General features: G+C 40.0%; 1 protein-coding gene across 1 annotated transcript in view; it reads left to right on the top strand.

The window, feature by feature from the left end:
* Nucleotides 1–4,483: 4,483 nt before the first annotated feature.
* LOC310956556 (glucocorticoid receptor-like) overlaps nt 4,484–14,747 on the top strand; it is a 62,032-nt gene continuing 51,768 nt past the window's right edge. The window contains exons 1-2 of the mRNA XM_083926829.1: nt 4,484–4,948; nt 7,584–8,812. Of these exons, the coding sequence (XP_083782955.1) occupies nt 7,593–8,812 (1,220 nt within the window). The 5' untranslated portion in view covers nt 4,484–4,948; nt 7,584–7,592. The remainder of the gene's footprint in view (nt 4,949–7,583; nt 8,813–14,747) is intronic.

The following is a 14,747-nucleotide window of genomic DNA, read 5'->3' as shown; positions in this document are numbered from 1 at the left end:
TCTGGAAGAAGTTAACTTGTTATGTTGAGTGAGAAGTGCTGAAACTATCATTTTCACAAGGATATTATTAAATGTGTAAAGTGGCTTTCTTAGAACTAGTCGCAATTTCTACCTATTAATTGAATCTGTTGGAGGATCTTGACTTTGACATTACTTGAAATAGATTTCATGTGCTTGTCATGTTTGGCATGCTGCACCCATCTTGTCCCTCCTCTTTCTTGTCTTGACAAATCCTAAAGAAAATATTTGCATAAAGTTTAATCAAGAGAGACACTTCGTGTAGGCGTGGAGGTGTGTATGTTAGCACTTAAACATTTAGGCTTATAAGGGTAAGAATACTCTCTTTTGTATGGCAGAAAGAGGGACATAGGTCAGATGCCATCCAGGAAGAGACAAGTTTTCATCCAGACTTACAGTCTGACAGAGGCGTGTTCGACTACGTAAAGAACTCAAGAAAACTGATCTACTAAATCTACTGTACTGTACAGTATTTGTGTATTTGTACTTGACTTCCTAATGTACAAGTAAATGTTTCAAAGCCTTGGTAAATTTCATGTTTCAGTTTATTCTTTACTCAAACATGTGGCTAACAGAATACTTCCTCCAATATAAATAACAGCTCCAGTACATGGATCACTACTCATAAGGCTTTAATTATTCTTTGGTCACATCAGTTCCAGATATTTTATTTCAAGATGGAACTTTCTTTGGATGACTATGGTTGCTTCTGCTTCAAGGTTGTAAATAACTTGTTTTTAGACCGTCTAGAAATCATTCCTCGCTGTGTCATTTTCATCCTTCCTAGATGTTTCCTACTCATTGTATTGGTCAGCGTTCCTCTGTCTCAGAGAAAAAATATCAAAGGGTGTGAACTGCCTGTTCACCCTTAAAAAGAAATCCTTCCTTCCTTTCTGTACTTCCTTCTCAAAGAAATACTTCCTTCCTAACCGTTCTTCCTCCTTTATGTTTGACTCAATTGTGTTGAGTAAGTCCTGCTGTTTGAATTATACCTTAATCGTTTTGGGGAAAACAGAGTGGCTGTTCTAGCATACTGTAATACAGAGAAGCGGGCTGAGGAACATGCCAATAAGTTTGATCTAGGTCTGTCTTTCATTGACATAAACATTGACCTGAAAGTTGACCTTTGTTGCATTGTATGGGTTATTTAAGAACCAGGGCATTTTTAGGAGCAATCTAAACAATGTGCTAAACCAAATTTTAAGCTTTATTCATAATGATGCTTATTTCTAAACATTACACAGGTGAAAGATTATAGACATTGATGATTATGGTTGGACAGATGTGCAAATGAACCATAACTGCTAAGAAAATGAACTATTTATTTGCGGAGAATTTTTAAAAAGGTGCTGAGGGAGTCAATAAACACTGACGATGGCATTTTGGTTCATTCAACAGGAGCCCAGTACAGTCTGTACAACATTTCATTCAAGAATAACTGCAGCAGCAACAACTGTGCTGTATATAATCCTACAATCATATTAATTTGCTCTTACGTAGCAATTTAAAATTCAAAAACGGGCAATACCTTGAGCCTCAATACTCACTCTGCAGTGCAATTACAAATCAAGGCCATGGTGTTAGTCTGTTTCCAGCCACTAACACCATAGCCTTGACTGGTCTGTTTGACTCTAATTAGCTTCACTGACATTAAACTAAAAACTCCAAGAGTTTCGGATTGTACCTCTTTGGATTCTATTGTGGATAGGATGCCCAGGTGGCCTACAGCATCCCAGGTTGAAATCTGTCATACATTATTTGTTACATGTTATTCATCGTGTGTTTCGGTCGTCATTTTTGGTTAACCTTCTAACAAATGCAAAAAAATATAAATATCCTAGAAATACTTGCCCTAAACTCTTTCAGCTGCTCCTGTTCCTGCTCCAGGCCTCAAACGATCCAGTATAGAAATCTGATGCACCTTGTGAATCCAGGATCTTCTTGTTGAGGAGAAAGTGCTAACCAGTGAGCCATACAAATTGCCTTACACATGTTTACTTAAAACACTTAATATTGATGGTTTTGGTCTTATTTGGAGACATTTTCCATTCTATTGCCTCCATAATGTCACATTTCCACTTTACATTGAATAATTTGAGTACTGAACAATGTTGCCATTGAAAGTGACATTTGAGAATTATAAATGGGACATTGTTTCTGAAACACATCGCTGTTTAGTTTTTAAAAGGGCATTTTTTTATACTGTGGGCACCACAAACAAAATTCCTTCCACTTTATTATATTTGGCTGGTGGCAGAAATCTCTAATCCACATGACTGGATACCATTATGACATTGAATGAGCTTACCCATAACCATGATTTTGTATTTGTAATTCAGTCAGATAAAAGCAAATGGGCCAGCCAACCAGGGACGAGTGATTCTTGAGTTGAATCCAGGATTTCAAAGGTCAAGAACATTTGAAACCCAAACTTCAGCCTCTATTAGTCACCAGAGTGTGCATGTGCATGTACATTAATCGATGAATATTTACGTGAAGGTGTCTCTACAGCAGCACATTCAATGAAACTACTACTATGCATACAGAGCATGGTGTATTACACAACCACAGTAACATACTTCTCTGTGAATTCCCAGTTGGACACGCATGCACATGAAGCACCACACGTCCAGTGTTTTTATTATTTATCGGTATAGGGTCACCCATTGTTACCTGGCATTAAAAACTCACAGTGTTCCCTGCAGATGTTTTGAGAACAGTGTGGTTTTCTCAGGCCCTGGGGAGCTCCTGCCTCTCTCCAGCCACACTAGCTCTTAATGAGACATCCACATGCACAGGACACACTCTGCTCCTTCTAATCGAATGACTTGCATGGAGGGCCACATCTGCACCCCACTCCCCCATCCAATTTCCACTGCCCCTTTTCCTTCTTTCTTCTTCTGGCCTGATGGTTTGGCCCACCCTTGTTTCTTTTCTTGCAGATGGAACAGCAGGGGTGTCTGCGACTGTCTGCACAGCACAGACTGCCCACTTCCATTTCTGTCCTCTCTTCTTCTTATTTACCCTAGGCTGCAGAAGACATAACTCAAGATGGTCCTGGTTCTGGTGCACTGAGGTGCCATCAGGACAATTCATTTCTAACTAAAGAGTGATGATCTTGTCTGGTGAAGGTGACCAACAAACCTGTGTAATGGTGTTATTTCCACTGAAACAACTGATTCACTTAAGTAAGTTGATCAATTAATTCAGAGCAATTTAGGCAATTATTTCTATTTGAAAAATGCAAAAAAATCGTCGGGAGCACACCATGTGAAAGATCAGATACAGAAGTGCCAGGAGGGCTGCTGGCTGTCAGGCTGCTCTTTGACCTCTCTGCTCCCTATTTACAACTGTGCTTTGCTGAGAGTGGAGACAGATCTGATCAGAAGGACGATTAATGGCCTTCATCTGAAATTAAGTGCTAAAGTGTTTTTTTGTTTGGAGGTTGTTCTGGCCTTGAAAGGACGTAGACAATGTACTGACTGTGCTTCCTCTTTCCTTCAACAGCACCCGACATGCTTCTCTCATTATGTCTTTTGAACGAACTATAGATAATTGACTCTAATTTTATGAAGATTTCAAAACAAACCCGTTTCATATATTTCACTAAAGAATTTACTGTCTGTGTCCAAACACTGTCAGCAGTCTGCATTTGGGATGTATTCTGCAGATCCAAGACCTCACATGACCAACAACTATTTATACTTAGGTAATTACATTTCATCCGTATTTATAATACTGCATCTCAGAGGACGTTTTTTTTTTTTTTATCTTATAGTTGATGAGATGCTGGAGCATGAAATGTTGCATTCTAATAGCCAAATTGTGATTACGTGATCTCTTTTTGGGGGGGAAATAGAAAAACCCCTCCGCCTCATTGCTCAGGACCACTTGACCCTTAAGAGACCCTCAAATGGAACTTTAACTTTGGGGTAAAAAGCTTTAAAGTGAGTTCTATTTACTGTGACAGCTGAAGAGGCTGAAGCGGAACATAAGTGACTACCTATAGCTGACTCCCACCATGCCGGAAGGTTAGCGGTGGCCTAAGGAGGCACGTTTTGACAGATTCCTCAGCAGCAGAGCTTCAGGAGGGAAAGGGGCGTTCACCGGCAAGTGTCAAACTAATAGATGCGTCATGCTACCACGGATTGGCAGAAGGTGACAGGAAGCTGATTTAATCTGCCTTAAAATAAAGCAAAAAAATCTGGCTCTAAAACAGAACTGAATAAAAAAACTAAATCATACCACCTGTATTTACAAAAACAATTGTCATTATGGTAAATGTATCTCCTTTAAGACAGCTCCGACCGCTTATTTTGCCTATATGTAACATCACTACCACTCTGACAGTTGCAACAACAAGCTTTTATACTGAAGGACAGGGCAGAAACGCCGCACTTATTTCATTTAGCTTGACATCGTTTCACTAACTGTCCGCCCTGCCCTGCCTGAGTTTGCAGTTGAGTGCGCCAGGGCAGCACGGTTGTATTATATAACTTTAATGTGGGCTATTCACGGCTTTAATGGCGTAAGAGCAGAACATCGCGCCGCAGAACTGTGGATTCGTCAGGGAATTATCCTGAAATGGCAACCGAATGAGTGACCGATCACTTTTTTCCCCCCCACCGGACGACGTGCGTTAAAAGTTATCGACAGATCGGCGCACACGGTGGATCTCGCCAGCTCCAGCTAGGTCAGCGACGTTGTTGACTTTAGTTATAAAATAGTTTATTGCGGACGATGTTTTTCTGCCGTCCGGGGAAGGCGTCGGCAACAAATCCAGGTGACATTTCACCACGCAACGTTACTGCAAGGAAAGGGTTTTATTCGAGAGCTTGACTGTGTGGACATTGCGTTTTTTCCCTCACAATTTCCCCAAACTTGGACACGCGGGAGATGACCTAACCGGTGCATCCTTCTGTCACTACAGGTATGTGTGTTTACAATGCAAGCGCTTGTGTTCTCATTATAACGATGGAGAAATATTGAGACCCCCCCACCCCCACCCCCCCCGACTAGGCCGACGATGAGAGTCCTCGGGTGCTGCGTCGTAGGCGCACTGACAGCCCAGCGACGCGCAGTCAATCTCGCCACGAGCGCTCGGATGATCAGTGTTATTTTTGTGCAAGAAAGCGAAAACGTTGCACGGACTTCAACGGAACCACATCTTATCAGTCTCTCCTGCTGTAGGCGTGTGATCAGTGCAATTTCCCATCGCAGCCAACAGGTTGCACTAATGTTGTTGATTATGCGCTGCGCTGTTCGGTGGGGGAAAGTACAGTCAGGAAACCCCAAACTTTTTAAACTTTCATATACTCTCGTATCTTCGTTACCTTCTCTAAAATGCACTACACCCGCAACCTCAATGCGAGAATGTTCCATAGGCTAATATGGAGTAGTGGTTAGTAGACAGAGCCGCCTATACTGCTGTGGGCGGGGGGAAAGTGGTGAAACCTATGGGCAATTTTTTTCCCTTTTGATTCTCCACCAGGGAGTGCGATAGAAATGTAAAAATAATTTCTCATTTTTGTCAAGAAATTACCGAGAGCTTTACAAGACCCCACGAGTCTCCGGACCCCACTTTTGACACCACGGGACAGCAGTAAATGTGCTAAAGGTGCCGTCAGCTGCTGCATATCACCATGTAGGCTATATCTTATATGTGCTGTATAAGATATAGAGTCGTGACTTCTAGAAAGAATGTCACGACCGCTGCTTGAGGCAAGAAAACTGATAGAACAGAACCAATCGGCTTCATCGCCTTGATCAGACATTCTCAGGAAACGATCCATATCGTCTTTAACTGTTAACTGTTATTTTAGGGTAATAGCTTTTCTGTTTGACAGATATATATGGCAGACGAAGTTCGGAACACTCTGAGCGATGTATACCTGTATAGCCGTATTTGTAATATTTAGTTAGAGACACTGACTAACTGCCACAAGATAGACAGATTGCCTAGTTAGTTCTTTTCTGCCCCTCCAGCAATGGCAGCTATCGTTTGTTAATGATTAACATTTGCGAGCTGCAGAGCCGTCACATGCAGCTTTTTTCCCCCACAGATGTTTCTGCCACATGATGATTATTTTGTTTTTATTTTATTTCAATTTCTAATTTCCTTAATGACATTTTGACTAAAATGTTAATTTACTGTCTCTCGCAAATGGAGACGGGCAGTTATTGGTGGCTGCTGCAAATGCCCAGAGGCCCGTTAGGGGTTAATCTCTTTGGACAGATGTTGGATGTTGTTGCACACATGCTTGGCTGTATGTGGGATTGTCAGTGGCACTGACTGCCTGTTACACAAGTCATGCCTAGGCATGTCAGCACCTCTTGAGTTGAGTGGAGGGCACAGTTCAAAGAAATAACATGAACATTGTGGTCAGTTTTGTTATGTAATGGCTGTCTTTTTTACTTTGTTTTCCCTGTAGTGATTTTGCTCAGCTTGGTTTGTGTCATTTGTACCTCTGCCATATTGCTCCAGTGTGGGTGTTAGAGGAGGAGATTACTAGAGCCTGACAGATATATATCAGAGTTATTAGTATCTATTGAATCGGGATGTTTTCCGTTATACGCTCATATGAAAACCTTTTGTACAGAACTTATAGTCTAATGCAGAAAACAATGCTTGGGGTGATTTAGAAATGGCGTCATATAGCTGGTTAATTTATTTTTGTATTTAATCCTCTAGGGTGAGCAATTGACTGATACTGAAATTTATGTTTATTTAGCTTTTTTTATTATTCTTTATTTTTTCAATGTTCATGTCAAGGATTGGTTGGAAATGTGCAGGGTTTAAAGTTCTCTTGCACCATGTCTGATTTAAGGAATAGAACAGTTTTAAATTAATATAGTATTTAATTCAATACATTTTTTTACATTTATTCCTGGATAACCTTTCTGGCTTCTTGCTTTAACCCCTTAATTTATGTATAATAATGAAATAGTTAACTATTCACTATTAAAGTTAACTGTTTAGGAAAGTAGCCTTCTGAGCACCTTTGCCGTCATATCGTTGCAAAATCCATATAATAAAGGCCTATTGTCATTCCAGCTCAAAAATTTGCCATATTGGCCACCATATCAGTAATTGTTGAATTTTCTCCCCTCTAAAATCGGTATCAGTATTGGCCTAAAAAAACTTATATAGGCCGCGCCCTAGAGTTTCCCTTGAAAATTAGAACTTAATGAAAATAAGAGGATAGCGTAGGCAGAGGGATAGTAGTAGATGTGAGCCTTGCACTGTGCTTTTAAATTGCACACATTATTAATGTAGATGTTTTAAGACACAAATAACTGTGAAAGATCAATATTAATGTATGTATGTATAGTTATGTAGCCACTGTGTATGCATTATCTTTTCCAGCATGAACTCTATTTTATAGCTTAACTTTTTTTCTTTCTCTCTCCCTCTCCCTCTCTCTCTCTCTCTCTCTCTCTCTCTCTCTCTCTCTCTCTCTCCTCTCTCTCTCTCTCTCTCTCTCTCTCTCTCTCTCTCTCTCTCTCTCTCTCTCTCACTCTGTGTGTATTGTGCACTCTTTTGCTCCCCCTCACTGTACTGTCAGGATAAAGAAATGGATCAGGGTGGACTGAAGTGCAATGGTAATCGAGACGACAGCCTGACATTTAGGGAGGCAGGAGCCCCTGTAGGCAGAGATACGGTTGACACAGCTGGTTCACTGCTCCAGTCTGAAACGCACCTGCCCGACCCCAGGCCTCTGCCCCAGCCCGCATTGGCCCCAAATGGACGGGGTGGAACCAAGGACCAGGGGGGGCTCGGAGGCCTCTTTGAGGGTCAGCACCATGTCCTGTTTGAGGGGGCAAACATGGAGGAGGGTAAAATCATCGGAATGCAGAAACAACACCTGGATATTGATGTATTCAACATGGAGGACAAATACTCTAAGGACAAGAGTATTTCCGATCTTGACAGAACATCCACCTCCGTCATCAGCACCTCAGTCTCCTCCATCCATGGAAACCTCCCTCTGCCCGACCTCTTTCCCCAGCACATCAAGCAGGAGGGCGTTTTTTCCATGGATAAAAACTTGGAAACTTACAGCGGACACACAGGCACTGGTCAGTGTGATTTGGATGTCAACAGTCGCCTAATCGAGGATACCCAGATTTGGCAAGACCTGGAACTTCCTAATTCTCTGCCAGAAATTAATGAATTGGAGTTGGTTTCAGAAGTAGCACACTTGGATGACATCCTGCATAACAGCAGGGGTGACGGGGGCCCTGTCAGTGGCTTGCTAAGGGAAACAAAGTCTCTTGTAGTTAATGGAGTAAACTGTACCAATGTGAACGGCACAGGCCAGCACCACCCCATACACCATCAGCACCAGCAGCAGCAGCACCACCTTCTACAGCACCAGCAACATCAGCTTCACCATCAACAGCAGCCTGCACCACTTCTCTCTAGCGTCATGATAAAGGAAGAGAAGGATCCTGATGACTCTTTCCCCCACATCTGTACTCCCGGTGTTGTGAAACAGGAGAAGCATGACAGCTGCCAGTCGCAGTGTCTCCAGAGCAGCATGAGCTCTCTCCATGGAGGAGCTGCAATGTCCTCATCTTTGGATGTCGGTGCAGGACCGAGCTACCACTACAGAGCCAACGCGTCCTCCACAGTGGGCCTACAAGACCAGGAGCCTTTTGGCATGTACCCAAACCTGCCGTTGGTGGGGGAGAACTGGGCCAGGGGGAACAGGTTTGGAGAGTTGTCCGGGTTACAGAGGGGTGATGATGGGCTTCCCTCGGCTGCAGCCTTGGCAGCGTTCAGCTTCTCCAGGTAGGTCTGACGGGATTATTTTATCTTGCTCTGTCTACTTATGTGTCTGTTGCGGAGTTGGTGTTGGCTTATATTTGTGCCCTGCTTGACTTTGTATCTGTGTGCTCAGACCTGGGTATTTGCTGTGCTTTTAAAATGTTAAAATATGTACAAATTTCAGTTGATGATTATTCATTCTGTACTGTAGTCTTAGCTGTGATAAGTTTCTCAAAGTAGAAACGGATCTGCTCAAACACTGTGTCAGAAAAAAATCTGTCTGTCAGATAGTCATAACAGAAGCTCTTAGCAGTATGACCTTAAAAGCCAAACACACCAAATTGGACTTTAAATACCTCTTTTTGTTTTGAGGAGATTTGTTTGTTGCAATTGCTTGACTGGATTATTTTCTATTCTCTATAAACTATATTTATATTTATATATTCACTTCGGCTCCTCTAACCACAGAAAAAAATCTGGTCTCTGTTGATGCTCCTGAAATCAAATCAAGCTCAGAGTGATCTATCAGGCACTTCAGCTCCCTGCAGGACACATTGAGCGTGCCTTTGGGAAATGAAAGCAGTCAGTGCATTTCACATTATTTAAGCCTGAGTCTTACAGTGTAATACTATCACAAAAACATCACTTCAATTGGCCTGCTCAAATTTCCCAGCTTGGGATCAATAAAGTATTTCTATTTTATTCTATTCTATTCTAAATATACAGTACTCAGGAGAATGTTGTTGAATGTTTGTCTGTGACTTTTTTTGTCCGAGAAGTGCTAGCACCCCTGGGGTGGAGGGCATCTGGTGCTTATCGCCAGCAATAGGCAGACACAGCAGGACACGCATTCCTCCAATTCATCCACATCACATATTAGAAATGCCATGAAAATGAAATATAGGAATAAATTCAGAGGAGGCAGATAATAGGAAAGGTGATGACCTAGTTGCCAGGTTGCAAGGAGGCAGGGTAAAAAGAAATACTATTGAATGAGGAAGTGAATGTAATCAATAGAGATGTGATAGTGTATAGTGCAGTGTATAAAAATATCTAATCTTGTGTGTATTGCAGCTTTGGTGATTCCGTTCACCCGGAGCAGTTTTTTTGTGGTTGTTCAGAATCAGATGTTGAAAATCAATGTTATTTTGGGCACAACTGTGAAACTTTTCTCATACACAGTAAATCATCCTAATTTGACCATGCTCCACCTTCTAGTATTTTTCCAAAATTGTGCTGTAACATTGTGCTTGTTATAAAGATATCACAGAGTTGCGTAAATCTGTAATTCCTACAGGAAATGAGTCATTGAGAAAACATGATTGCTTTTTGTGAGGATGCAGTATGGTCATGTTAAATGTGAGGGAAATGAGAGTGGGGACACACCTAACTTCAGCTTTGATAACTGAATAGGAAAGCAGAACCTTAAATTAGAAATGTCTTTGCTTTTTTATGAGCTTCTTTGTCACCATGGGTTGAATGGGAAGATGACAAGAAGTTTTATTAATGCAGGGTAATAAAGTGTGTCAGCAATGTCCTTCTGAAAGGGCAATACGTCCTAGGGTTGTGAAGATATTTTCAATACCACAGGGAGAAAATTACAAAAATGAAGGCAGAATTTAAAAAAAAAAAGATTAAAACAATACAAACAACATCAATAAGAACACTTTTAAAAAGTTGTCTGTTGTAGTGCAAAAAAAAAGAAAAAAGTAAAAACAAACTCAGACTCTCCTGTTTAATTTATTGATTTTTATAGCTTGGTGATTTCTGTGTACATATATATAAGTTGTTGTTAGTCAGGTTTCTCCACAGTGTAAACGGGGATCTGGTCCATGCTGATGTATTTAGCTACAGTCCTGTTTATCTTGTGTTTCTGGTGATTTGGCAGTGCCACCATATTATCATTGCTAATTAAATAGCATTGGTATAGCAGGCTGCCACTGTTTCTGTCTCGTTGCTGGTTGACTTTTCAGACATGTTTTTGTATCATCCTGTTATATAAATGTCTTAATTTTAGACGGCAGGACGGATTATTTTAGCTCCTTAGCTCTGTCGCTAATGTTACTGATGATTGTTAGACACTAGTCGCTAACAGCTTGTTTGAATCCTTAGCCTTTCCCTGGTTCCGTCACCGGAAACCCAATCCATTTTAACCAATGGGTTTAGCAACCATTCGTGTTATTGCCTAACCTCAACTATCTACACACACACTCAGAACAATTCGGTTTTCCGTTTTCGATCAGGCTTGTTAATTTAATCAAATAACAAACTGCATTGTTTTATAAACTGAATTTTGTAATGGCAAGAAGCTTTGCCACAGAGTGCTTTTACCCCAAGCTTCTTCCTGGTAGGTCAATGCTCACTGCACAAGCACATGTGTGCTTCCATACTGTGTTACTGTGATGCAAGGCACTGATGCTCTGCAAAATCTAAGCAGTGCTGTGCAAAAAAACATACAGTTCAAACAAATGACAAAAACAAACCGACTTGTGGGCCGACAAACATGCGTAGTTTGGCAAAAATCAGGTATTCTCATCTCTTAAATGATCATCTTCTCTGAAATGATCATGCTGCACAAATCATTAAAGGGATCAACAGATTAACCAATTGTTTAATACCCCTCTAAATGAGACTACTTGAAAATGACTCAATCATTGGTACACACAAGTTGATTAATTTAGACACAATGTTTCATTAGGTTGAAGATTGACTTCAAAATAAAATGTTATTGATTAATACTAAAGGTGTAACTAATGATCACTTTTATTTAATCTTTTCTTGAAAAAGAACTAATAATTGCAGATGAATTTTTTTTCATGTTATAATTGATTGGAATACTAATTGTTTCAGCTTTGTATAAAACTGAATTTGTGGCTGTTTCAGATGCAGACTGTGGGGTTTACTGTAGATCCTGCTAGCTTCAATGGGGATTAAATGATTTAATCGTGCACCTCTTCTAGACTTTCCAAATGTTATTGGACCGTATGAATCAAATTAGTAGTAGTAGATAGTGATCGTTTCACGGGGTTGTGACATTGAGAAAAAAAAAATCATCCATGGATTTATAATTGTCTCTTTCACCATGTAAGACTATGGGAAAAAGGTATTTTTGGGCTCCTTGGCATCACGTCACAGACACGGTACTTGTAATCCCCATTTGGCCACTACGTCTAATTGTCTTCAAAGCTGGTTGCGCTTCCTGAGGACCTGGTTCACCTTAACACATCTTAACGTTAGCCTAAAGTTAAATATATTTACTTGTGCTTCATTTATTATTATTTTTTTGTATGCAGCAGCACATCTTTTTTTACATGAAGCAAGTGACAGTACATAGCTTTATGTAATTACGCATATTTATCTTTTCATCTTACAATGTGAGTCATACAGATGTATAGTAAAGGGTTAAAACATTGATTTAAACTCACCTCTGTTGCTGTGCTGTATGCGTCAGTATGTGTCAGAGCAAGACAGACTGTGTCTGTGTGTCTGTGTGTACACAGGGATGTTGGAGGGCCACGTGTACAGAACTGCTCTAGTGAGCTGCTGCCTCTCTCTGCTTAAACCATCACTCAGTTACTTTTTTCTTCTGACCTTCTCATCCCTGATGTGCCCCTGCAGAGCTTTATTTTAGATATTTCACACAGGCATACAAAAGCAGTAGACATGCAAACACACATATGTTACATGTTAGAAGTGTGCTGCAGATACTTGCATTGACACCCACACACATACCAATCTTTTTTTTTAAAACATGAAAATTGTACTTTTGTTTGAAGTTTTTAATTTGTTATATTAAATAATGTTGAATGCTGAATTAGTATATGTTGCCAGTGCATCGTCATTAATAGTATTGTGTTCTGCTAGACTGGGGTTTGCTGTTGATTTGTAAAGATGTGTTGGTTCAAAGGGCTTAATGCTCCTCTTCAAATAACTTTTCAGCATAGGACAACTTGGCAGTTATTTACATTGTTTCCACAGTTATTTAGGGCTCCTGTTTGATGTTATTCTACTGCAGTTTAATTAAAGCCTAAACTGGTGTTGATGGCCTCCTAGTACATGAGCTACTTCTAATGTTTACATGAGCACAGCAGATTAAAGAGGCCACAAAAGATTCTGCAACAAGTTCTAAGTGTAAAATAAGGTCATCTACATTTTAGAGATGTTCTGATACCATTTCTCCTTCCAGACACGATTATGAGACCTGCACTTGTGCAGCCACAATACAGTGACAGCATCAAAGTGCATCACTAACTGAAACTGGCAACAATAGTGCCACCCCACCAAAACTGAAGCCTTGCATACTGTTCACATAGCAGTTTTTCCAGTGTAAAATATTGCCAAATTGCTGACATTTTGATAGCTCGGACTAACATTACACTCACTTTTAGCAGAGCAAACCTGAAATCAATAAACAGTATTTTATTGATGGTTGCACAGCACAACTTGGTGTGTAGGCTACTGATTTAGAGTGGCGAGAAGAATTAGTTTCTGGGAAAATGGTGGTTTTATCAGGTGAAACTACTTTTAAAGTTTTGTTTGGGTTTACTTTTTTGGGACTAAATTACTTGATACTGGATCTTAGCATACCCGATCCAGCATTTTAGGCCAAATTTAGATTTGCAAAACATCATATTTTAAAGATATTTATGTGGCGAAGTAAAATGATAAACCATTTGGAGAAAAAAAAAAACATAAATCGTATGAGCCTCAATTTATTTTTAGCTGCAATTAACAGATTGAGAAACCCATACAGCAGAACAGTAAATATGGGTTGTAGTGAGGGATTTCAGCAGTATTTAGGCTTGTACCATAAATAATAATAAATAAGCAAGTAAATGATGACGATAAGAATGATGATGCGTTGGTTGATAAATGATTACCATTATGATTAAATACAGTTGCATTGTTTTAACATGTTGTTGCTTGTTGAAAGTTTAGGTGAGATTAGTCTTTGTTGTTAGCGGGCATTGCAGCTGCATTTTAGGGTTTTGTTTTTAGCTGTGGGTACTAATTTACTTAAGCGATCACACTCTAAAGCAAAATGGGATGACTTAATTAAATGGAATCATGGTCTGTCAGCATTTGTGAACATGTCATTTTACAAATGTATGTTGTCCATTTGAATGATTCCAAACAAATTGCAATATCTAGCTATCAGAGTTTTATTTTAAATTTGTTAAGACTTTTGCCATATGCAATGAATAACAGTGAAACACAGTTTATTGCACTGGGCATCAACTTGTTTATTAAGCTGCATGTTATTTTTCATGTACTATATTGTGATACAAAGTCAGTCCTTTTCATTTCCATTATCTTACATAGTTCCACAGCATATAGATAACACTGCTTTTGTCATAATTTGAACATACCATGCATAAACATTATATAAGCTGCATACTGTGAATGTCAAGTCCTACTGTAATTATCCCTCATAGTCATTTCAAAACAGGCAGATAAAGCAAACTAAAGCGAAACTGGGTCAGACTCATGTCTGTTGACTCAGTTTCCCGAATCTGTAATCTCTAAGATTATGCCAACCTCAATCCACATTGTTTGTTTGAGTTCATGTTGCTTAATAGGCTTACTGATAACCTTTGCTGTATGCAAGGCTACATTTCACTGCTCTTTGCCTTTCACCTCTTACTTTTAATTTACCACTTTCCATTTTTCCCCGATCATATTTTCATCAGTTGCAAACACTCTGTTCACATGTTGTTCTCAGGATTAGCCAGACTGGCCTTACATGTTCATGTGGGACACAAGTTTGAGGAAATTTGCTGTGATGCCTTGCATTACTCTGTGTGGAGGCGGGCACTGTAATGCGTGATATCGAAATCTTACTCTGAAGCCAATTCTGACTTTCTGGAAAGTTTTGGAATCTATTGATGTCCCCTGTGTGTGAAGTTAGATTTTCTAAAAGCTGTGATTCTAACTTGGTCATCATTGTGGAACTGAAAGA

Source organism: Echiichthys vipera (assembly GCF_963691815.1).
Source record: "Echiichthys vipera genome assembly, chromosome: 14".
Taxonomy (NCBI): domain Eukaryota; kingdom Metazoa; phylum Chordata; class Actinopteri; order Perciformes; family Trachinidae; genus Echiichthys; species Echiichthys vipera.
Note: the sequence above shows the minus strand (reverse complement) of the source record. Positions and strands in the feature narration are given on the sequence as shown.